The sequence below is a fragment of the Hypomesus nipponensis genome, chromosome 14 (assembly GCF_054491055.1).
Source record: "Hypomesus nipponensis isolate SF chromosome 14, ASM5449105v1, whole genome shotgun sequence".
NCBI classification, from domain to species: Eukaryota; Metazoa; Chordata; class Actinopteri; order Osmeriformes; family Osmeridae; genus Hypomesus; species Hypomesus nipponensis.
Window position 1 is genome coordinate 14431162 of NC_140374.1, and position 24370 is coordinate 14455531.

Genomic DNA, 24370 nt, shown 5'->3' on the forward strand with positions numbered 1-24370 from the left:
CAAGAATGAATAAATCAACGTCAAGTTTTGTTGCAAACTGCCAGAACTTATTATTTTCTTGCAATTTCTTGACATTTTTACTTAAATAAGAAGTCAGGTGTCAGCAACAGAGAGGTGTCAATGATATAAGTATGTGTGCTCTCAACACTCTGTTGTAGAAATTTGAAAACCCTAACAGATGAACATGATGATAACCCCTTCGGAGACACTAGCAGCCTGAAACTGACCACACCTGCACCAATTTCGTCAGTGATGACGATGTTCAGAGTTGGTTGTGTAATTCCTTTACAGAGTTTTATAGAAATAAGGCTGCAGCATCAGCTTACAGAGGATATGTAAAGCAAAGGGTTACAGTTGGACCCTGCCCTGATTTTACACCTCATTACAGAACCAGTAATGTGGATCGGAATGAAAATAAAAGCCACTGCCAAGTTGCCTTTGTCCGACTAATTTAAAAGCACAATAGAGTTTTCAAAACTGGACAGATAGGTCAATCCCTGACCATGTAGCTTCATGTACATAAACTTTAACACTATTGAGTGTTCTTATCGCATGTGATACAATATGTTGCATCCTTAATTTTATGATACTGCTGTATAATGCAAATAATGAAATTGAGGTTGAAAATTTAGAAACCAAAGTGTTACATTTGTGTTTGAGGGAAAATGAAGTCAAATGTAGATGTCTACAGCCATGTCTTCAACCTGAGTATTGATTTAGAATGTTCAAACTCATTCTCCTCCCTTGGGGCAAGCCCCCCTTGAAAAATTAATAGATTTCTTCAAGTATCGTGAGAGTCAGATGGCTGAGCGGTGAGGGAGTCGGGCTAGTAATCAGAAGGTTGCCGGATTGATTCCCTGCCATGCCAAATGACGTTGTGTCCTTGGGCAAGGCACTTCACCCTACTTGCCTCGGGGGGAATGCCCCTGTACTTACTGTAAGTCGCTCTGGATAAGAGCGTCTGCCAAATGACTAAATGTAAATCGTAGTGTTCCAAAGCAGTGAACGTGGAGCGGAAATGGATCACAACCTATTAAGTCCTGTGAGACAGGAAGCCAAGACTTTTCCCTCACTGTGTTTTTCTTGCAAAGGGTGGAGTCAAACAGGGGTCATGGTAACAAATTCTTGCCACATTGCCACTTACCATCAGTGTCACAACTTACTCAACCTCCACTCACACACACACACACAATGCACTTACACAGATGGCTGGCTAACAGGTGCACTTAGCACCATTGCAGGTGGAGTGGAAGTGTGGTGGGATTTGTTGGTGAGGGCGGGGGACTCTGAGTGTGAGGGTGAAGTGACGAATGGTTTTGGGAATGAGTGTGGACTTCCAGCTGCAGTGCAACCTTGTGCCTTTTCACAGTGGTATACAACCTGAGGATTTGTCATCCTGAATTCTCCTCCTGTGTCTCCTTGCCATCAATTTGCTTGTAGTCACCACAAACAAATCGCATTTCACCGGTAGCAGAAAGAGAGTGGTTTTCTGTCTTTAGGAATTCTTTTATTTTTTCTGATCATGCTTTTTTGATTGTGGATGTCTTTTTCGATAGTATCTGATTGCCTTCATTTCTGACAAGTGAAATTTATATTACATTTTATTCAACCTTTATTCACTCAAGCAAAAATGTAGCAATTATTGACTGTGTACTGAAGTTTTCAGGCATACAGTTTGGGTGTTGGGGTCCTGTGTGGAACAAGTCTTCACATTTAATGACCCTAGTTGTGACACCATTTGCTGTAAAGAGATCTTTACTAAAAGGAAAACATGTACTCATAATCTGATTCATTTCATTCTGTGGATCTTGTATAGGACTATTCAATAGTAGGTTTATTTGAAAATTCATGTATTAATAATAATTTGTCAGGATCCTTAAGTAGTGAAAAGAGGAGCTATCAATTTTGTTGGCTTTTCATGTTGTTGCCCCCAATTAAATTTTATGGGAGAAAATCTTTCAGAATCAATGTGGTTGTGTCTATAATCGCTGTCATCTTAATTGGATTAAGTTTTTTTTTTTTTTTTACGACAGAAATGAAATTGCTTCCAATTACCCTCACGTTCATACCAAAACCTCTATAACCTATTATCATATTTATACCACCCTTATTCACTTTGTCATTTATCAAGAACATTACTGTAAAGTGCTATTATAAATTACAATTCAGAAGCAGCATAAATACTTTGAAACAGAACATTCTGGACTTTGTTTCAAAGAGGGATGATGGCGCCTCCTCTCTGACAGTTACAATCACATAGCTTCCTTCAGTTGACTTGCGTGCATATAAACATAGCTCATCTGTCTGAGTTCATTCAGAGGTCATCTTTTGTAGCTGTTCCACCATTTTGATCTCGTTCCCACTCTCTGTGGACATTCCAAAAGAAGTCCATGCAACCGGGTGAGTTCCAGCAGCTGCCAACCAACCAGCCAACCACTTGTCAGAATAACACACAGCCTCTTAGAAAATAGGCGATAATATTACTGGTGTAATTTCCAGTCTCCATCATAGACAGCCCGGATGCTCAGAGAGAAAACACGGCATCAGTCAAAGGAAGGGAAAGGTGCATGGGGGGGGGACCCCATCCTTGTCTTTGCCTTTGCTTCCTTCCCCAGCGCTGGGTCATTTCTCATGCCGATGATGATGGAAGATGGTCCAAGGGGTGGGCAAGGGGGAGTAAATCAACGCTGGCGCCCCTCCAGTGCCAACCCTTCCCACCCCACCACCCGTTACAGGATTTACGATTGCCTTTGTTTCATTTTGGTCGGGAGGAGACTCACACTCTGTCACCCTGCCCTCTTCTTCTTTGGCTTGAGGTTGTTTACTGTTTATTGATGGAGGGTTTCCTGGTTTTGCATTACAACCAACCCCCTCTGTGTCCTCTTCTGATTTTTCCACTGTCTTGTGTGGTTTGATGGCTACCTGGTTACCCTGTCATGTTGTTGTTAATGGATGTCCTGTGGCTACCTGCACTGATGTTGAGTTTTTTCTTATTTCTTATCCGGCTCTAAAGGCTTATGGTAATCAGGATCAATCTCAATTTAAAATATTTTCAGATCACACGCCTCTTCAGCCTTTGCTAACAATGTGTGTATATTATGCACCATGGTTTTAAACAATGTGTCAAGAATGCAAATAAAACAGAAAAACAGCATCCACTCAACGATACACAAGTAAAACATTTAATACATTTTCCACAGAGGGTGTTGTGGAATAATGTGCTCACTACTAAGCACTAAAACAAAAGTAAATACAAATGTAAATACAAGTAGAAATGAAGGATTCCGCCTCAAAATTGCAAAATATTGTAAAATGTACATATTAAAAGGCTAAACTTAACTGCCAACAAAGGATCCATAAAAGCAGTTACACCCATCCAAATTCTAAATCTCTACATGCATCCGGATTTCCATCCACTATCCTTTAGATTCCAGATGCTACGCTCTAGCAAAATGAGCCACAGGCATTTTTGAAAAGTTTGTGTGAGTGCACTCAGTGACTAACATGAATGGGAATACACTGCTAATGCAGTCTTACAATATTGAACAAAATACAACTTTCAAACTTTTGCAATAAATCAAATATGCTGGCAAGATGTAAGATTATCTTATTTACAAAACACAAGTGTGGCACTTTCCGTGTCGTATTTACCTCAGAGTAAAACATTAGCTACAGTTATGACTAGAGCTATTCAGCTACAGGTAGCAAAGTGTACCTGTCTTGCTTTGCAGTGGCTTAGAGTGTCGCTAAATAGAAAATCAGAGTGTCAAAACATAATCTCATGAATATAAAAATTGTTATGTTTGACAAACGGAGGATTGACCAAAAGACCATAAACCGGCATTTCTGTCAAAATCCAAAAAACAACAAAAGGATGAATGGGGGTGTATTTGAACCTCTGACTTTACATTTACCAGCTCAACATCTTACCAGAAAAACTGTCAAGAAGGGTGACATTTCTTGTCCAGGTATAGAATCAAATGAATGGGCATTGTCCAGAAGGCTCTCATTTTGTCCAGATATAGTATTAAATGAATGGTCATGTCCAAAAGGCTGTCATTTTGTCCAGATATAGTATTCAATGAATGGTTGTGTCCAGAAGGATGACATTTTGTCCAAATATAGTATCAAATGAATGGCTGTATCCAGAAGGCTGACATTTTGTCCAGATATAGTATCAAATGAATGGCCGTGTCCATAAGGTTGACCTTTTGTCCAGATATACAGCTCTGGAAAAAGTTTGAACACTGTACCTTTTTCTTTCCTTTCTAATAACTTTGAGAAAGAACATTTTGAGTAAGGAACAGAAAGGTTCAACTTGCAGTGGCCTCTTCAATTTAACCCTTCTGTTCCTCACTCAAAATGTTCCTTCTCAACGTTTTTGGAAAGGAAAAAAAAGGTGTATTTTGCTGTTGTCTGAAGGTAAGGACTTTGCATTATTGCTCTATATTCTCCACCATATGTATTGTCTTTTTTTCCACTGCACACAATGAAAGCTTGACCACAGGACAATAAGCCATGCAAGAGTATGGCCTATAGCCTATTCTTTTATACTGTGTCCATCTCTGATTGTAGCATAACGTAGTCAACAAAACATAAACAAACTGGACATAGAAAACATAGCTGGCCTCATGTCTTTCCCGGCAGTAGCTAGTATTCCTGCAAATTACCATGGCCCCAAGACGCCTGAAACCCTCATTACTACCGAGTAATGAATGCCTCACTAATAAAGAGATGGCGGGGAAGAGAGTACGAGAATTACAGTTATACACATTATATTTTTATACACATATATGATTGTTTGACATTTGTTACATTTAATTCAAGTCACTAATCTGGCTGTTAAGCTCCAAAGATATCTAATATAGCCTAATATCCATGGCAGACATAAGAAGAAGAAAAAACATAGCCAGGTGTCAATCAGTGTGGTTAATAGTGTTTCGCTGACAAAAAGATTGTGTTTTCCTATGTGTCTTTTTTTTTCAATTAAAGAAACAGCTGGACTTTTCAAGATTCAGATGCTTTTCATTAAGGAAAATGCATTATAGCCTACTCAATTGCGATTGCTGTTTTAATGTATTTTGTTGTTCAGTTTTGCTTTAGATGCTGAGGGGCAACCAGTGTTCAACGAGGAACATTTCTACTTCAGCAATGAGAACACACTTGCAGGCAGCAACTGTGGAGTCTGTTAAGGCATCGACTGCAACGTCCCCACTTCTTCCCTGTCACTTGTGATCGTGGGCGACTTGACAGGCTGGCAGGTTACACAGCATGCATGCTGTGTAGTCATGACTTCTGCACTGCAGCTCAAATGGTAACTCAGTTCTGTAGCCTACTGTCTTTCACTGAAACTGTCCACCCAGATAGCTCGTTTAATGCTGCGTTGAGATTTATTTTGTATCCTACCAGCAGACAGTTAGGCTATTCCAATTCCTAGTCTAATCCTTACCCGTGCCCAGTCGAGTAGGCAGTCATCACAATACATTTGATTAAGAATTGGAAAACATCGTATGACCGCATTGTAAAGCTACCTTAATAAAACTTTGCTACAGGATTGGCAAAATGCTTTTAAATGATTCCGTCGTCTGTAAGGTTAATTAAACCTCCACATAATGTGGCTTTGAACCACAGTGGGGATCTGATTGTGACTGACAAACTTGTGACAACTTGTGACTGAGTCACTGATGTCAGCCACTTTCTCCTACTCCACCGATGTAGTGAGTGTGGTTCCACGAAAACGGGCGCGTCAAGTTCAGGACAGCACAGCAGCTTGCAATGCGCCTGCTCCTAGGACAAACCGGAAAAAGCTCCATGTTCAAAACCAAGCGAGGGAAAGCTTGACATCTAAAAAGTAAGTTTCTTCGTTATTGCTATACAATGGGTATGTAAATCCTGATCTTTAAACACTTGGCTCACCGAATCAGCCAATTGTCTAAAAAGCCCAACTTACTATTTGACACACGTGACTGTGTTTCGTAGCTAGCTTATAATATCTGATATGTTGAACAACAAATAGCAAGCTGTTTTGTTGTTGTCTAACTAGTAGCCTCAATGCTAAGAAGATAATAAAGAGTAGCAGTTAACGTTATATCCAATTGCACTGACAGGGTTTAACTAACTATATCTAACAACAATGTAGATTCCACATTAATCATGAATTGCTTCGAGCCAGCTAGCTAGCCAAGCATCACGGGCAAGGGTCAGGTTGCTAATGCAGCGTTGCTAGCAGCGTATTGCCAGTGCTCGTCTACCAGTTCCAATTATGTTGTTTGCACTGAAGTGAATTCAACTTAAGGTAGACTAGATAGTTACAATACAATAGCCACTTCGCTAGCTCGTTTTCAAGATGTGTTGTGCTGGATTCATGTGTATAATTAAATGCTACTCAAGCTCGGAAATGTGTAGAAGTTTGAGCGAGTGCTGTAACTTAGTTGCTACTAGTGTGATGACATCGTCTTCAGCTGATATTAATACTGAACTGTATTCCCTCAAAACACCTTGCCAAGCGTCACCCCTCCATATATTCAGTCATTTTATGCCAGTTCACTAGATGAGTTGCCATGAAAGTAATGAAGTGACTTCCCAATGAACTTACAAAGTCACAAAATTACTATGTAGGACCAGGGTTTGGAGCCCTATTACGACCAGGGTGATTAGAAGGGCAGTCTAATTCCACCGTGCAATTAGCCCCAATGTGTGGCTAATATAGAACTGTGGCGACAGAAGAAATTAGTAAAATGTTGAGAATATTTAGAGAGGCGAGAGGACAACTCTATCAGAATAATTTAATCTACTTTGAAATTTTGCTTGAGTCTTAATAATCAAAATTAATGTAATTATGGTTTGCGGTCTGAATTTCTAACTCCAACCATACAGTTGTACATCTTGCTTGAGTTTTCCTCATTACATTTCTTCCACAATAAGGTCAGGTTATTAGCCTTAGCCATAGCCTAGCCTTAGAACAAAAGCCGCCCCAAAGAATAGTCAGTGCCTGGACTGTGCATAAGACCAAAGACCATGATTTTAGTTTAGTGAATCTAAGTAGCCCAAGATCCCCTTGTTCATATTGCCAAACAGTGAAGGTAAGCAATATATTGTTTTTGATTGATCCCCCCAAATCAGAACGACAATATAATACAGGACACCTGTCGTTCAAATGGACTTGTGTGCGAAAAATAGTACACAATGTTTGTTTATCCACAGTCAATAGGCACTTGGGTCAGATCAGTATGCTTGGCACATAGTCCTTCATATACATAAGAGGATGGGAAGATTGAGACTACAGACCAAAATGGAGGTCAACCCACATTACCCACAATATTAAAGGCATAATTGTCTTGGAAATGCTGTGCTCTCATGCACATACTGTAAATCTCAGGCAGAAATTCATATTTCCACCGGCCATTATGTATTAAAAACATTTGTTTGTTTTCTTATGCTGTAGTGATGCCTTGTGTCAAAGTAAAATGAGCTATTCATCTTTTTATGCTCATACAATGGCCTATAGCCTAGCCTAATTGACTCATCTTAACAACTGTTCTCTGAAGCTCTTGTTAACTTTAATATGCCTATTGTCACTGACCAGATTTGTTTTGAGCTAAATCAATTTTATGAGCAAATAGTCCTGATTCCAAAAATGGATTTGTATCATGGGTGTGTCTGCTGGAATCACAGCATGTATCTCGGAGAGAAATTGTCGAGGTCCAGGGAAACATAATGATGTAATGTATTAACAGGTGCCATAGAGATTAATTGGAAGCTTCTATTTTTCCATCTCTTTTGTTTTCCCTCCCCATGTCACCGAAAAATGTATTCACCACATGTTGGCCTACTCTCTCTCCAGTGTGCTCTCAATGTGATTTTCAAGGTGGAGTGCCCGTTAAAAAGGGTATAGGAATATTTATAAGTGTGGGAGCCGCTGCTGAGGGGACTCTTCTGCTTCCGGCTGTTTTGTTCAGCATGCAGAGCTTCCCTCATTTCAAGTGCACAACGCGTAGTGTGACATAGCCCCCCACCCGATAGGTATGATCCAAAAGACTATGAGTATGTCTTGATAGTTACCAGTAGAATTCACACATGTAGACATAGGCTAAATGTCCATACAACCTGTTGAAATGACAAAAAATGGCATCAAGAGAATAAGTCACTCAAACAGAGAGATGGAAAAAAGACTTCCTGGAACAACACTGGATCTGTTCAGCTTTTTCATAAGTAGGCTATAACAGCGCCAGCTTTTCTGTCAGTGCCATAATTCTGCATGCACTGTGGAGATATAAACGCAAAGCTCCCCCTGGCAGTGGCTACATTTGAACCAAACCTATTTCAGGAGACCCTTTGTGCAACTTGGTTCACTCTTCCCAGAACATAAAAAAAAATAGATTATGGAAATTTGGATAAAACGAGGGGTTCTTGTGAGAGGTTGAACAGAACAGGAGACAGTTTAGGCTAGTCTTTGTGCTTGGCATGCAAAGTCTTTGTCAGTGTGGCCCGCCGCAAGAAACTGTGAAACGCAGGCGTCGCTCTTTATCCAACGTATAAATGTTGTCTCTGCTTCGTCCCCATTCCCACGTTTGCGCTCTGCATCGTTGTGGAGCGATTTGGTACAGCATATTATTTACATGTTCATCTTGTTGTGATCACACTAAACCCCCTCGCTGGCATGATTCCGGACATCAAGCTGATTTGCAAAGCCCTCAGTGGGTGAGAGAATGGAACCAGAGAAACCATACTGGGCACGCTCGCAAATGTTGAGGAATTTGGACGGCTGAATAATAAGAATCAGGCCTAGCCTTCAGGGCTGTTTTTATGTCCTGGGAACATATCACTCTTTGCCTGTGCCAGCAAATTACATTTTTCACACTTGATGATTAAATATTTTATGTTGTGCCATCTTGTCGAAATTGCACTATACAGGCTAGATATTACCCTGGCACTGTACTTTGAAATTCAATAGCATAGAAACTATAGTTCATCATGTCTGCCTAGTAAATTTGAAACATCCTCCTATTGGGATCGGGTTATGTGTGGCCAATCACCTCTTTTGCTTAAAAGGGCATTTTGTGGGATTTAACAGTCAATCCTGATTTGTTGTCATAGTTGCATACATATGCAGTTGTCCGATGTTATCCCAATAGCAATATTCCTCAAACTTTAAAATAATTATGACCAGAGGCAGAAAAAGGGTCCCTCTGTGATAGACAGACTTCAACGCTTCAACACAAATCTAAACACCTTGAAGGAACCCTGACTCAGCCCAGACTTCTTAGTGTTTAATTAGTATGGGTGTTACGCCTTACCTGGTGAGCAGAAGCACGTTTTCTGCCATTATCCAAAAGAAAAGCTGCTGTGCATGCCAGGCCATTAAAAATGGTTCTGCCCCCAGCTCTGCCTGTTCCCAAGTCATCGCTCAGGACTTTTGGAAATGCACCTCAAATACACTAGAGTAATGGCTTAGGCACTATTAAGGAAGTGTCAAGTTCCCTAGCTCTCCCACAACGCATTAGTAAAGCGCAGCTTTCCTAGTCAAGGCTTGACACGTGACGTGACATCCCCTTCGATGCTCTCCGTCCTGTCCCCGAGGACAGCAGCCACGTCCCTGCCTCCGTCTACTCGCGCAAAAAGTAGGGCTAATACGGTTGGAGCGACATGGCACCCTCATGCTCATGTCTCCCGTCCTCCTTTTATCCCCCCCCCCATCTCTACTCCCTCAAGGACTTGCGGGCCAGCGAGCAGAGAGGAGAGACGACGAGACCAAGGACGAGTGTCTGAGGCTGTGGTCTGTCAGGCAGGCAGTTAGTCATCCCGTCCTCTCCACTCTGCTGTTGAGTCTTACCAAGAGGAGAGAGGGAGATGGACTTTATAAATTGGGCTCTTTGAGAGGTGCAGTCTGGGACCTGTTGGTGCATAACTAGGCTTCTGCACACACAAATACACACACACACACACACAAACAAACACAGATTAATACATGTGCACACACGCACACAGTGCACACACACAGTGCACACACACAGTGCACACACACAGTGCACACACACACACACAGACATGGTAAACGTCACCAGCGTCATGACCCCAAAAATCGATTAGAATCTAATCGTGAGGTACCAAAATATTCCCACCCCTATTGTTTAGTATTGTCCCAGTTAAACCCAATATGCCAGTGTAAGGGTAACCAACATGGTAATCTTGTGTTTGTTGGACTGAAGATATAGGCAAATGGTCTTCTTGAACACACCCCTCTGGCATACCGAGAGACCTATTCTCTACGTTTTCCATTTTATTCATTCAGCAGACAATTTTCCATCCACCCTTCAGAACATTTCCCAATAATTCAGACTACCTCCCTGAATTATTTGTGTGGATGAACTTCACTTAGCCTCTTAATTAATTAGTGCTTGGTGTTTTGACGGGACTGAGGCAGGCTGGGGGCCTGGGTTGCCCTGGGGAGTGCTAGAGCCAGCCAGCTGTTTGGACTCTGCAGGGCCTTGTCGGGTATGTCTGACATTTCACTGGGTACAATCTGGCGTGGGCCCTCTAGGGTTCAGCATGGTATTTTCAGCTGGTAGGCCACAGCCCCCCTTCCCCAACCCTCCCACATCCTCCCCGCCGATGGTGTAATACTTGGTTTTGGGGCAGTGAAGGAGAAGGTCTCGCAAAAATTGTGTTGAGGGGGGAGACATCAAACAAAGATTGTGTGTGGTGGCTATTCTTGATTCCCTTCACTGCCCTTAAATTTAACTAGAAAATGCCTTGCGTCCCGCTGAGTTAAACCATGGCATACAAGCTTTGATGTAGTTTAGCTAACAACACACGTGTTCTTGAGTGAGACGGGACTCATCCTCATGGGATGGTTGTTATAGAACCTTTATCTGCATCATCGCATAAAAATAGCCCATTCCAATTTGCCAAAAAACCCTTTGGCTCAACCCCTCCCAATCGAAATTGTGGGGGAAATCCCTTCAATCGGCCTCTGTCTTACAAAGCAGCTGGCTGAGGAATTGACGAGCTGTCTCCGAGCCTGTTTAGGCTCTGCCGTCCCCTGCTGTACAAGGTAGCACAGAGGGACCTGCCAGTTAAAGCCCCCTTAAATAACAAACTAACCCGTACTGACAGGAAGCAACATGGTAGCTGTTCGGAGCCCAGCCATCAACTTTTCACAGATCTTGAAGGCTTTTGTATCAACTGTCTTTTTAAGCAAAACAATTTTTCCCATGTTAACATCCCGACAACATTTTGTTTCTGCCTTTCAACTTTGCTTTCTTCAGCCGAGGCTTAAGCCATGCCTGTCCATGTGGTCAAGGATGGGGTGAATCCTGAGTCCCAGGTGCCAGGCCGTCTGCAGAAGATACCTGTCCCACTCCTCTGCACCTCTCTGGACTGCACCGACAAGATTGTGAAGGTGCGTTTTTATGGCAGTTTCTTGACGACAGGAAACGCATTAAAAAGTTGGCTTGAATACACGGTGGTAGCCTGAGCTCAGCTCTCTCCCATCCTCCCTCATCTCCCCCGTCTTCTAGTTTATCTATCCCCAAGTCCCCCACATTTACGTTTGATCCAAAGCTTCCCAGTTCATTTTCATGTTTTCTTCCACGACGGGCATATGACTGGGCAAGGAGTTGTGCTGCCAAAGTACTTAAAATGCCAAATCTCTCTCCAACTTCTTTGACTGTCTTTGAGGTCATGTGCTTATTGCGGTGTTTAGAAGTTATGACGTTAGGTCTGATGAATAGCCTAGGTGTGTAGGTGCGCGTCTGAAAAGTTTGTCCTTCCAGTAAATCATACAATCTTATGATTCTTCCAGGCTAAAGTGGTTCACAAGGGACCTTTGGTAACTGTGGGAACAGAAGACTTTGTCCTGAAGAGCGTCATTCAAGGTAACGTTGTGAAATGCGAACATGTACCCTTCTTAGTGAAAAGGGCCCATAGAAGACTATTGCGAAGTTACCGAGGAGTTTTATAACGTGTTGCTGGCCCCTTTGTGTCTTTGTCGGCTTGGATTTCTATTCTCTCCAACTGTGATCCATTCAGCTGGGAGGCAGACTCAAAATCGGATTGTCGAGTAAGGCCAGCTCCCTCTTTGTGATCTCGTCCATGCTACACTTATCTCTTTGCCTTACGATTAACATGTATACAGAGCTGCAGCCTATTCTCAGTGGGTTATCTAAGTTGTTAAGACTTAAATTCCACTATAATACAACCCTTGTTCCGGACGTCTCAGTGGGAAATATGCCTTGTTTTCCTTGTCGTGTCCAATAATTGTATTTCGCCAACAATTGTCAGTTAACTCTTAAAATGGTGACAGCGTGTCTTCTGTCCGTTCCAGCGTTTTAGTGAAGTGATTTGGTCCTCAACACTGCGAGGCTCTCGGCTCTGTTCTTAAAAGCCTATTTCAGAAAAACAGCTTTGCATGAGCCACCTACCATGTGCCTCATCTGCATCCTGTGCAAGCCAAGGTAAGAGCCCACTTAAAGAAACCACTCTCTGTGTCTCCTTCAGAAGAGGACTCCCGGCCCAGCTTGTCATCAGAGAACACATCCATCAATGTCATCCTGGTTGGAGCGCTGGCTAAGGAATTCTCTGACTCTGTCAATCAAGGGGTAGGCCTCCAATCATTTCCACAGTGATCTGTGTCAAAACCTAGTTTGCATCCATTTACAGCTACAGTATGTGCAATCAATACTGCTTACTTTAGATGTGTGGTGCTCTATAGGTAACTCCTATGAAACGGAACTTAGATTGATTCTTGATATGGTTATCACTGTTTGAACTGAGATCACTTTATATGCAAGTGTGAATAATGTTATGTACCTGTATCTGATAACATGTTTTTATGTCTAACAAGCATCCAAAAGGATGATGAAAACGTGTGACTGAACATGTATTTTGTCCTCTTTGGGTACGACTAAGATTGCTCGAAGAAAGAACCAAACCAAATTTGTCAGTTTGGCTGATTTTCCTCCACAGATTTCCAACTATCTTTGTGTCAGAGGAAAAAAACAACAGCATTCTGCTCCTTTTAACCCAAAAACCAGCTTTCATCTCTGGTTTTCTGCTCTAGCTCATCACCATGGCACCATTCGTCAAAAAAGCTGCAGCGCATTTCCATAAGCATAAAGCAAGTCTCTAGATGGTATTTCTTTGCTTTTTTAGAAGGGTGGGGGTGGAGGGAGGGGGCTAATCCTCAAAGAGATGCTTTGGGCGTCTGCAGCTTCTGCAGAAGGCGGATCACAGCGCCAGTCATTGTTAGCTCCCAACGCTCCCTATGAAAGCATACAATCACTCTGGTGGGGGGGAAAGTTGCAAGTCCCGGAGAAATGAACAAGAACATGAAATGGCCGAGGTGCATATGGCACATCCAGCATTCGAGACCCATCAAACTGACAGAATCGGTCGATCAGACCTGCTCTCAAGTGCACGTAATGCGCAGCGACAAGCCGTTTGACAATGGGCCTTATGTGTCACGTTCTGGTAGAGATGTTTGTGATTTCACTCTCTAAAAGTGCAGTTACATGCCAATATTGATGAGACTTTCCCACCATATTGTTTCATCTTAACACCAGTATGGTCACCAATATGTCCTGCATGCCAACATGCTACATGTCTGGCACCTGATCCAAGGGGGTAAGCATGTCTTCACAGGGTAACAGCGTCGGCTCACATGTTAATTCAGAAACGATATCAGCACGTCTCTGCCGTGCAAACAAATCTTTTGATGACTCGCACGGAGCCCGACAGTGGAACAACCACGATCTCGGAGAAACACCTCTTTTCCCGGACGGAGATCCAAGCAGCACAACAAACCAAAACAAAGTCTCCTGTAAGCCACTGTCAGACACGCCTCACTTATTTCCGCCAAACTGTTCCGTCCCTGTGGAATTGAGTGTGTGATGAGCAGAGAATGGAGAAGAGAGGAAAAAGCAACGTCTCAGTCTGGGGAGATAAAGGAAGAGAGGGGTGGGGGGGGGTCGTTTTGCTATCACGGTGATACACTTTAACACTCCATCAAACGGCGTTTTGTGTAAGCCGCTGGAACATGATTACCATGACTATCTGCAGTCCCATTTGTCTGCGACTGGAGCCGTGTCACAGCACCTTGTTTAGAAGCCGTTTCAGGGCTCGATCACACAACTGCCACCCAAATAAAATGCCACATCTCCAAGCCTCTAACACGCTCAGTACTGCTCTACACAATTACAACCTTTCACTTATACGACACAGCTAGATCTAGTATTCAAATCGCTCGCCCCCTCAAGGAAACGTTTTTTTGTATCCCCTCCTCCCCAAAACCCCCATTTTGTTGATGTCTCTGACTCTGTGATGTCACTTCTCTGCCACGCCCCCAGGACGTGATGGCGGTGTCTGGTTTCAGAGTGGGCAAGTCTCCTACGGCTCTCAAAGATAAGCTGCATCCCTGTAACCTGCACCTGGCTGGAGATGAAGCCAGGGTTTATGTGAGTGTTTGAGGAGCTGCAGGCTTGGGAAGTGCTTACGGAAGGGACACATTACCATACAGGCCTGTCTCCCCAACTTCTCAAGTCAGTTACTGTAAAGACGGAGCCGTATTTAGAGAAAGGGGTTCTTCTCTGGATGTTTATTTTTAATCTTTCACGCGCGCAGATCTCCTAGGCATGAGCTAATGACGTGTCACAACTGTGCTCCTGAAAATGAACTGGCTGTTGGGTTATTTCCGTAATTTCCTTTTTTTTTCTTCTTTCTGTTCCTCCTCCGTTTGTCTCTCCCAGGTGTTCCCGTCATCTGCCCTGGACCCCCGGGCCTCCGTAGCCAACAAGAGGGCGCCTCTCTCCGGCGCCGAGGTCAGAGTCTGCAACCTCATTAGCTAGGAGGCTGCTGGCTTTTCAGAGCCAGTCAGAGGCCGTCTTGCTCCTGTCACAAGCCTTCATGTCATCAAATAATTTTCCCGAAGTGACCTCACCCCGGAGTGTCATGCTACGCTGGCCCTCTGTGACTCCTGACAAGCTCACTGTTTGATATGAGGAGAGACCGAGAAGGGTGGTCTGGGAATTTGTTTGGGGAGCGGTAGACGTGCCAGCCATGTTAATGAGGTTCAAGTATCGACCAGGAGACTGAAACTAACAATGTGGAGTGGAATCACTAATAATAAGTACATTACATTTACATTGTCATTTAGCAGACGCTCTTATTGAGAGCGACTTACAGTAAAGACAGGGACATTTTCCCTGAGGCAAGTAAGGTGAAGTGCCTTGCCCAAGGACACAACGTCATTTGACACAAATCGAACTGGCAACCTTCAGATTACTAGCCCGATTCCCTAACCGCTCAGCCACCTGACTCCCTAATAATAGATACATACTCACTACATCAGGTCAAATCTCATTTGATCTCACTGACACCACTATCTAACCTAGACTTTCAGAGATACGTTATTCTTACTACAATTTCTTATCTAGAAAAATATATATTGTCATCGGTGCATTTGGCTTAGATGTCTCATAGATTGTGTTATTTATGCTGTTGTGTGTGTGTGTGTGTGTGTGTGTGTTGTGCTCAGGTCTCCAAGTCTGCCAAGCTCCCCAAGTACAGCTACGTCCGCCTGGGCCAGCTGCAGCCGGGCGTGGTGGTGAACGTGTACGCTGTGGTGACCTTCTTCAAGCAGCCGTTCCGCACCAGGGGGACAGGTCAGTCTCTCTCCCCCACCCCCCCTCTACCAGAGGACAGGGCAGTCTTTCTCCCCCCTCTACCAGAGGACAGGGCAGTCTTTCTCCCCCCTCTACCAGAGGACAGGGCAGTCTTTCTCCCCCCTCTACCAGAGGACAGGTCAGTCTCTCTCCACCCACCCCCCCTCTACCAGGGGGACAGGTCAGTCTCTCCCCCCACCCCCCCTCTACCAGGGGGACAGGTCAGTCTCTCCCCCCACATCCCCTCTACCAGGGGGACAGGTCAGTCTCTCCCCCCACCCCCCCTCTACCAGGGGACAGGTCAGTCTCTCTCCCCCCACCCCCCCTCTACCAGGGGGACAGGTCAGTCTCTCTCCACCCACCCCCCCTCTACCAGGGGGACAGGTCAGTCTCTCCCCCCACATCCCCTCTACCAGAGGACAGGTCAGTCACCTCCCCCCCACCCCCCCTCTACCAGGGGACAGGTCAGTCTCTCTCCCCCCACCCCCCCTCTACCAGGGGACAGGTCAGTCTCTCTCCCCCCTCTACCAGAGGACAGGTCAGTCTCTCTCCCTCCACCCCCCCTCTACCAGGGGGACAGGTCAGTCTCTCCCCCCACTCCCCCTCTACCAGAGGACAGGTTAGTCACCCCCCCCCCCCCCCGCCAGACTGGCAGGCCCATCTCTAGAACCCGGAAGCACACTTTTAAGTCCATATTTAGGTCGCTGTGTGGTTGCTAGGGGAACCAGACCCAGGTGACTTGAGCTGAGATCTCTGAGATAATAAGGGTGTTGGTGGGTCTGGGGTTGTGGTGTATGTTTGTATTTGTGTGTGTGAGAGAGAAAGGGAGTAACTTTGGATGATATTTTGTATTCTGTACGCCTTGCATATTTGTGTGTCAGTAAAAGCGAGTGAGTGTGTGTGGTCACTGCACCGCGCTCTCATTAAATGAAGCTGCCACAAGCAGCACTGAGGGTTTGAGGACGGCTCTCTGCCGAGCCCCCCCCCCCCCATCTCCCCCGTCACCAGGGGGAAAAGATGTTCCCACGGAAACGCCGTGTTTGGCTGCGCCAGCCCGTGACGGGAGTCGTGGCGCAACTGCCTCTTTAACGGGGCCGCCCTGCCGCGGGGTCAGGTGGTGTGTCTGTGCCCCCAACCACCCGCCTCCTTCAGCTCCCTTAAACAGCCTTCTACGTCCAGAAGCCTCTCCCGTCTGGCCTTTTCTGGCCTTTTGCGTAGAAGCTTTCGAGGTGTGTCGGTGGAGTCCGCTGAAGAGAAGCCCTCCTCTGGCTGTGAGAGAGCGGACAGGGTGGTGGCTCGCTCGGCCGATGATCCTTTCTGTCGCTGTGACGCTGCGCTGGATTATTCCCTCGGGACGCTAAGGCGCGTAGCCACGATCAACATAAAAAAAACAAACATTTGTGATTTTCAGTCAGGCTGTGTTCACTTCTGCCTCCTCTTTGCTTTCTGTGGAGCCATAAAAGAGGTTCAGGAATATTCTAAAAGACATAGAAGTGATCCCGCGGCTCAGTCCTCATCTCAATGGCTCTAACAAAAATATCCCCTGTGATATAGACCTCCATCTCAGATATAGCTGAGCATAACGGCACGTTGTGCCACTTTAAACCACGACGCCCTAGAAAAGCTCACTACCGAATGGAATGAACTCCTCCTACACATTTTGTTTCTAGAGAACCACCGCAGAACTACCAAATCACTCGACCCTATACAGTCTCTTGTGCTTCAATGCACCCCAAACATTGATCAGGCATTAGCTCTTGTCATGCAAGCTGACACAAGTGGTCCAAAAAACAAACCGAAAAAAGGTTGCTGTATGACGCTGATGTTTTGAGTGGATGGTACTGCTCAGCAGAGTGTCTCCTCAAACATGGTCAGTGGGCCAGAAATGAGGTTTCCTCTTTTCTTGTGTCCGGGAGGCACCAGTCTGCATGAGAGATCAATCTCTGCAATGCAGGAAGTGACTGCGACACAAATGACAAAACGGCATATTATATGGGGCTCCGTGTCTGTAAAAGAGCTGAACTGCTCCAGGGGGAGGGGGGTGTGATTTTTGCACATTTCTCCGTGTCTGTCCACACTTGTCAAAGCAGATTCTCTCATTAAATTGCTTGACTTTGGGGGACTCAGAATCCCCCCCCCCCCTCTCCGCACACACACATCTTTCCCCTCTTTGTACTCTAGCTGGGCTGTGACGTCATCTCCTCAAAGGTGCATCAAATGGCCAACGCCACCCTACCCAGATGCCCTGAGAGATCGTCAGGGGCTCATGCAGGCAAAGCGATGGGACCAAATAACTCTTAATGGGAGTTGTTGTTATAAGCCTGTGGCAGTCCCATTCATTCTCTTTCTGCCTGTAGCCAATGTGCAGGATCCTGACTCATGGAAAGATGCGTACTGGAAGCGGGAGAGACTGAGCCATGGAGATTGCCGTGGAAACGCTGGTTTTATTTGTGTCACGGCGTTAACTGGACCGCTCATCGGGCCAGTAAATTGTGGCCGTGACAGGTTCAAAGATGCGGCAGCTGTAATGTAGCCATGAAGGAAATCTATCAGATGAGATGCAGTCGACACACTCGCATGCACTCATCCACACACTTGGACACAAACACACACACACACACACACACACATCAGTGTCCGGCCGAGGAACCCCCCATCCCCGATCGTCTGGACATCATGTGCTGCATTATTTTGCTTGAGTTAACATTTCCCCAAAATAACAACACACTGAATTAACCGTCCTCATGGCTGGGCAGAAGCTTTCTCTTAAATAGCCAGTGTTCCTACGCAGACCAACTTGGTTTTAAAACCGGCTTTTGCCAAAGATACATATTTCTTGAGGTGTGGGGCTGAGTGTAGGAGTGTAAGTCATGCACTAAATAGATAAAAACACAAAGTTAATGCATACAGTATCGAAGGGCCGCAAAAGAGGCCTTCTTAATGCTAACGATTACGGCAGGGAGTCAGGTGGCTGAACGGTGAGGGAATCGGGCTAGTAATCTGAAGGTTGCCAGATCGATTCACGGCCTTGCCAAATGACGTTGTGTCCTGGGGCAAGGCACTTCACCCTACTTGCCTCGGGGGGGATGTCCCTGTACTTACTGTAAGTCGCTCTGGATAAGAGCGTCTGCTAAATGACTAAATGTAAATGTAATGTAATGGCAATATCACACACACAGGCCTTGTTCAGTCGTTGTTAACCCTCTCTCCATATGTGGTAGATTACTGCTCTACGTTGAAGATTATCGACCAATCAAATGAGAAGGTGTGTTGTAGCATCTTCAGCAGCAAACTGGACAGTCACCCCAAAGTCTTCAAAACGGGAGACATTGTACGCCTCCACAGAGTCAAGGTACGCAAAGTGTGTCCGGTCATCCTGTATTATAAACAAAACTATTAGACTTACTATAGGACTATCAAACTATTAACAACTAACAAAACTATTAGACTTACTATAGGACTTCCTGGTTTGACTCTGGTGTGTGAAGTGACAGATGTGTAATCGCAAAGATAGGTTTATCCTTTTGTTTTTTTAAGCTGAGTTAAAGGTCTGCCCTTACAAATGTCTCTCCCTTTCTTTCTCTTTGTGGCTCTGCCCTGTCTTCCTCTCTCTCCCCCCTGCCTCTGTTTCTCTTCCTCGCTCCCTGCTGTCTGTCTGGAACTCGTCTGTCTCTGTCACTCGTCTGTCTCTCTTCCTCTCTCTTCCTCCCTCCGTGCTGTCCGTCCGTCCCCCCCTCCTCCTCCGTCCTACAGACGCAGCTTTTCAACGGCTCCAAAACCCTGGTGACCAGCCACGGGTTCTCCGTGGTCACCTTCGACGGGGCGGTGGGCAGCGCCGTGACGCCCCGCACGTCCAGCCTCTCCTTCCACTTTGACGAGGACGACCGGCGCGCCGTGGAGTCGCTGCGTGCCTGGGCCGCCGCTCAGCTGGCGCTCCCCGCCCAGGCCGGCGTCACCCTGGCAGCCGTGCAGCCCAAGGTGTTCTTCGACCTGACCTGCCAGCTGCTCGCCAAAGCCCCGATGGACAGCAGTTGCACCTTGCTGAAGGTGGGGGGAAGTGGGGTTGCTTTGTGGAGTCATTTGTTGAATTGCTTCAGTAAATAGTTATACTTAAATGGACCACACAGATGTTTTGGTCTGTTAAAGTCCATGAAAGTAACGGGATACGTGTGCGCTGTGTCATGATGCACAGAAGGATTATTTTGTTCAGGAACTGGTCAAGTAACAGGTCCGTTACATATGTAGTAATTTGTTCAGTTATAGGTCTAGTAACAGGTTCAGTTCAGGAACAGGTCAAGTCACGGAAATTCACTGGCTGGACTATTTGTGTTGTGCATTTGACATATGTTGCATATACTTTACCGTGCATAAATTAAATAAATCACCAAATATTCAAACATAGCTTAAGGTATTCTTTTTAGAGCGAGCTGAACTTGTGGAAACCTTGCTTTTTATGAGCAGAATCACATGTCTGGCTTCTCGCACAGTTAATAAGATGCCTGAGGACAAGACAAAGAAGAAGTTCATTCAAGTTCTAGAACATTGTCGTTGCTCCAGACCCTTATCCTGGCATAACACGTCTCATTAACCAAGTCGTCTCTCCAGCCTCAGGGATGAGTGTCCTGGTCCGAATCTCCCTGCCCTTGGTTGTCACGTGTCTTGGTCATGTATGTTTACAAAAGTGTTGTACTCTGGGTAATGATGCGTGTCCATAAACAAACATCACCGGAGGGGTGGGGGGAAGGGCCTTACCCTCCCCATCCATCATTATATAATGGCAATGTGACATTCACAGTAAAAGATTTCAAGTGCCGGCAGGGCCATTTCTGCGGTGGCCATTGCTCCCGTGCAATCACCTTCTTTGTCGTCTTTTTCTGTCAGCTTTTTTTCCCTGCTGTGATACTGCCGGATCGACCCGTATCGACAGTTTGAAGTTACTAATAGTCTTGCTGTCTTCTGCTGTTCCCTATTTACTTTCCATCACCGCCCTGACACGTTCTCCATTCTTCAGGGTGGCTTGCTCAGAGAATGCATCCCAAAATGAAACGATTGAGATGGTCCGCCCTCAGAGGTTGTCCGACTCTGGACAGCAGGTCGGCGTGTCGTTGACCCCATGTTCTCCTGTCCTCCCCTGTTCTGTGTCTCCAGGTTTGGGACGGGACCCAGTGCTCCCACCCTCTGCTCAATGTGTTTGTGGAACCTCACCTCCTGGAGGGCCGTTCCACGTTGTCCAAGGACATGGAGAACCTCACGGCAAACGTCCTGGTCTACGACAACCACGTAGAGGCAGCACGGCAGCTCAAGGTTGGAGTTCACACACACACACACAGATATACACACACACACACACACACTCACAGATATACACACGATCACACAGACCAGCAGGTTCAATAGTAACACTACACTTTTGGGAGATCTAAGCGGATTTGGCAATACTTCCTCTGACCGTCTGGAGAGGAACACCTCTCTATTGCTTTTCCCAGTCCTCTTCACGGTGAGCCGAAATACTGGCTGAGTCAGACCTAAGGAGAGAAACCTCTTTAGACAGTCATCTCTCGTTTTTCGACCAAACCAGGTAACCATGACCACAATCATTTCCCACGACAAAGAGACATGAGTCAAGAGGACGGTACAAAGGGGGGGGAGATAATGGGCTGCTTGTTCTGGCACCTTCATGCTTTTCGCCCCCCTTGGATGTGTTTGTCGCGTCGTTCCCCAAATGAATCGAGCAGCGTTCACCTGTTAGTTTGTGGTTCTGTTTCCCATAGTTCAGTAGTTAATAGTTTACCGTTACCCCCCCTGCGTTCAACGCACAAACAGTTGAGTGCTTTTGCTTCTCTGCAGTGCCTCAGGCAAATCTCTTCTCATTTCACCCGCATGACAATAATAACCGTGCATTTTTAAAGCCGCGGCATTCTCCAGTCATCTTTCTTTGCTCGTTGCCATCCTTTCCTTTACGCCCTCGCTCTACCCCCACCCCCCCGCCGCCCCCCCTTTTCAATGTATAATTCTGTCTTTCTGCTCGACAGAAGCGGCCCAAAGCTTTGATCCTCCTCGCTTCCAGCCCCATCATCCTTATCTGCGGAGATATGCGACATTAGCATAGTGGTTGCGTAATTATGTGATTTGTTAACCCTTCTCTGACGAGCGACGTCTTTTCAACACAGCCTACGTGCTATCTTGGTTCCCACTCACCATCCGCGAGACACATTGAGGTCGACCTCATCAACGTTCACCCGCAACGTCATCCCCCGTATCCCTGCCTAAATCAATTCCGGGTGCGATCTGTCGTATGACATGTATGTTCTAGACTGGCCCTGTTAATCGTCACCGGTGCTCTGTTTGAGCTAGATCTGGTGACATCAAGTTCCTTTTGTTCTGCAAATTCAGCCATCTTCGTCCACAGGAGCAAAGTCTTTTTTGGTCTTTTATCCAAACGGTTGCTTGTTCCTTGTAGTGAGAATGTTCGCCCGGGATGTTCTACTGAAGCAGACGTTTCATTGCTTGCCTTTGTTAAACAATTTATAGAAGACCATGGAAGTAAGTCTCTGTCACACTTCTGTAACTACTTAACAGTAATTGCCATCTTGCCAGGCTAAAGCCTCCACACAACCCCTTGTAATCTGTCATACTTTCTTCAGTTCTATTCCTTGGCCCTGGATTCAGTCTTAATGTCAGGTTGTCACATTGGTCGTGTGATGAAAAGATACTTTTACCCTCTGACATCTTGAATGGATGTCATGAAAAGCTTTGTTACGTCTGTTCGCAAAGCTTTTGCCATGAATAGGCTACCCACATGCAAGTGGGAAAGTTCCAATGCTCTTGGCTGGTTATAAAATGACTAAATGTGTGGGTGTTATGTTGATATGGTTAGTCTTAGTGACTTCTTAAAACACGACTAATTGGGGTGCCCTGGTGGCTCACCGGACTAATGCTCACACCATGTAGGCTGAGATTTGAATTTGGCCCAGGTCCTTTGCCACACGTCATCCCCTCTCTTTCTCTCCCCACAATTCCTGTCCTCTTCAAAAACGGTCCTGAACTGTCTCTGTTAGAGATCACAATAAAGGCAGAAAGAAAAAGAAACACTTAAGTGACTGGCCTTATATTTCATGGCCACGATGCTAGAAGTGTGTGTGCTTGTGTGTGTGCGTGCGTGCGTGACCTAATTAGTCTTTGTGGCAGTGACATGACAGAGGTGACTTGCCCTTTCGGTGGCCATCAGAGAACGTACTGTGTGTGGCAGAGAGAACACGCACAATAGAATCGTGAGATAGTTCAGCCAATTCACGATTACGGGATCCTCGTTCCTAGGATTTTAGGTATTATTTATTGTTTCTTCAATAACAATGTAACACCTATTTCAATACAAATTGTCACAGCAATTTTCCAGTTAATGTGATGAAATTAAGTGTAGCACTTACATTCTAAGAGGCATTTATTTGACAGGAGTCATTTAACCCCCATCAATTGATTCAACCTCATAAATGTTCTTTGGCCAGGCAGACTAGTATGAATAGAAATATATCCTCTATTATCAATATCCTCTGGCGAATAAGCCATAATAGTGTGAAATTGACTGAGCGAGGCTATTGTGAAAGGGGCTAGTTAGAGAAGAAAAGAGCTGATTAGTTGAAAGGGAGTGGAGAAAGAGAAGAAATGGAAAGAAAAGTGCCTCATCGATCCGCTTCTGTCATAGATCCTCATAGCCCTTCTCAGAGCTGTGGGGCTCGTCCACGTAGTTTACACACCCGAACATACGAGCGTGCAGACATGTGACGAGCGAGCCCAACATTCCACGAGGATTATTATCAGCTCCGTGTTGGCTCTGCTGCACTCTGCGAGACATCATGCACACAAGGCACACACACCGATACACTCTCACACACACACACACACTGATACACTCTCTCTCACACACACACTGATACACTCTCTCTCACACACACACACACACACACACACACACACACACACACACTGATAAACTCTCTCACACACACACACACTGATACACTCTCACCAACACACACGGTAGCACCACGTCCGCAGCAGCAGGGTGTCCCCATCTTCTCCGTTGCAGTCTGCTGACCACATGCTATCTCCCACACCCCAGCAAACACACCACCTCGGACTCACCAGGGGGCCTCGGAGCGTTCAAACCCACTCCAACCCAATCCTCACGCCTCCCCGCAAGCCCCTGAGACACTGACAAACTGGTCTGCCACACAAGATGGTGGGGGTCAGATGGCTAAGCGGTTAGGGAACCAGACTTATAATCAGAAGGTTGCTGGTTCGATTCCCAGCCACGATTCCCAAATGACGTTGTGTCCTTGGTGAAGGCACTTTACCCCACTTGCCTCGGGGAGAATGTCCCTGTACTTACTGTAAGTCGCTCCGGATAAGAGCGTCTGCTGAATGACTAAATGTAAATGTAAGATGTATATCAGCCCCTCCCATAGTGATCAGCTGTGTGAGGGAGACCGTACTGTTTGGGCAAGGTAAGTGTGTCGTCTTTAGCCCTATTTTGCTGTGAAACAAACCGTTTGTCGCCAATACAAATCATGACCAAAAGAACACTTAATGTGGAGAACTGTGGTCATAGCATCTTGTTAAGGATATGGATGAGCATGGGATTTGTATGGTTGAAGTAGCTGTGGAAAACTGGGATGATTTCCAATCAGAAATGCGTCGCTTGACTTCAAACG

At 45.5% G+C, this 24370-nt stretch overlaps 1 protein-coding gene across 3 annotated transcripts in view; it reads left to right on the forward strand.

Annotated features, from left to right (window-relative positions):
- The first annotated feature begins 5692 nt into the window (after positions 1–5692).
- The window catches only part of pot1 (protection of telomeres 1 homolog), a 28573-nt gene continuing 9895 nt past the window's right edge, over positions 5693–24370 (forward strand). The window contains exons 1-11 of one of the 3 annotated variants that reach the window (XM_084672061.1): positions 5734–5851; positions 9712–9791; positions 11268–11401; positions 11804–11876; positions 12499–12599; positions 14346–14453; positions 14745–14816; positions 15533–15659; positions 18881–19011; positions 19413–19706; positions 20808–20963. In XM_084672061.1, coding sequence (XP_084528187.1) covers positions 11282–11401; positions 11804–11876; positions 12499–12599; positions 14346–14453; positions 14745–14816; positions 15533–15659; positions 18881–19011; positions 19413–19706; positions 20808–20963 — 1182 coding nt within the window. In that variant the 5' untranslated portion in view covers positions 5734–5851; positions 9712–9791; positions 11268–11281. Of the gene's footprint in view, positions 5852–9711; positions 9880–11267; positions 11402–11803; positions 11877–12498; positions 12600–14345; positions 14454–14744; positions 14817–15532; positions 15660–18880; positions 19012–19412; positions 19707–20807; positions 20964–24370 lie in introns of all 3 variants that reach the window. The other 2 variants (XM_084672060.1, XM_084672059.1) reach the window with 2 other exon arrangements.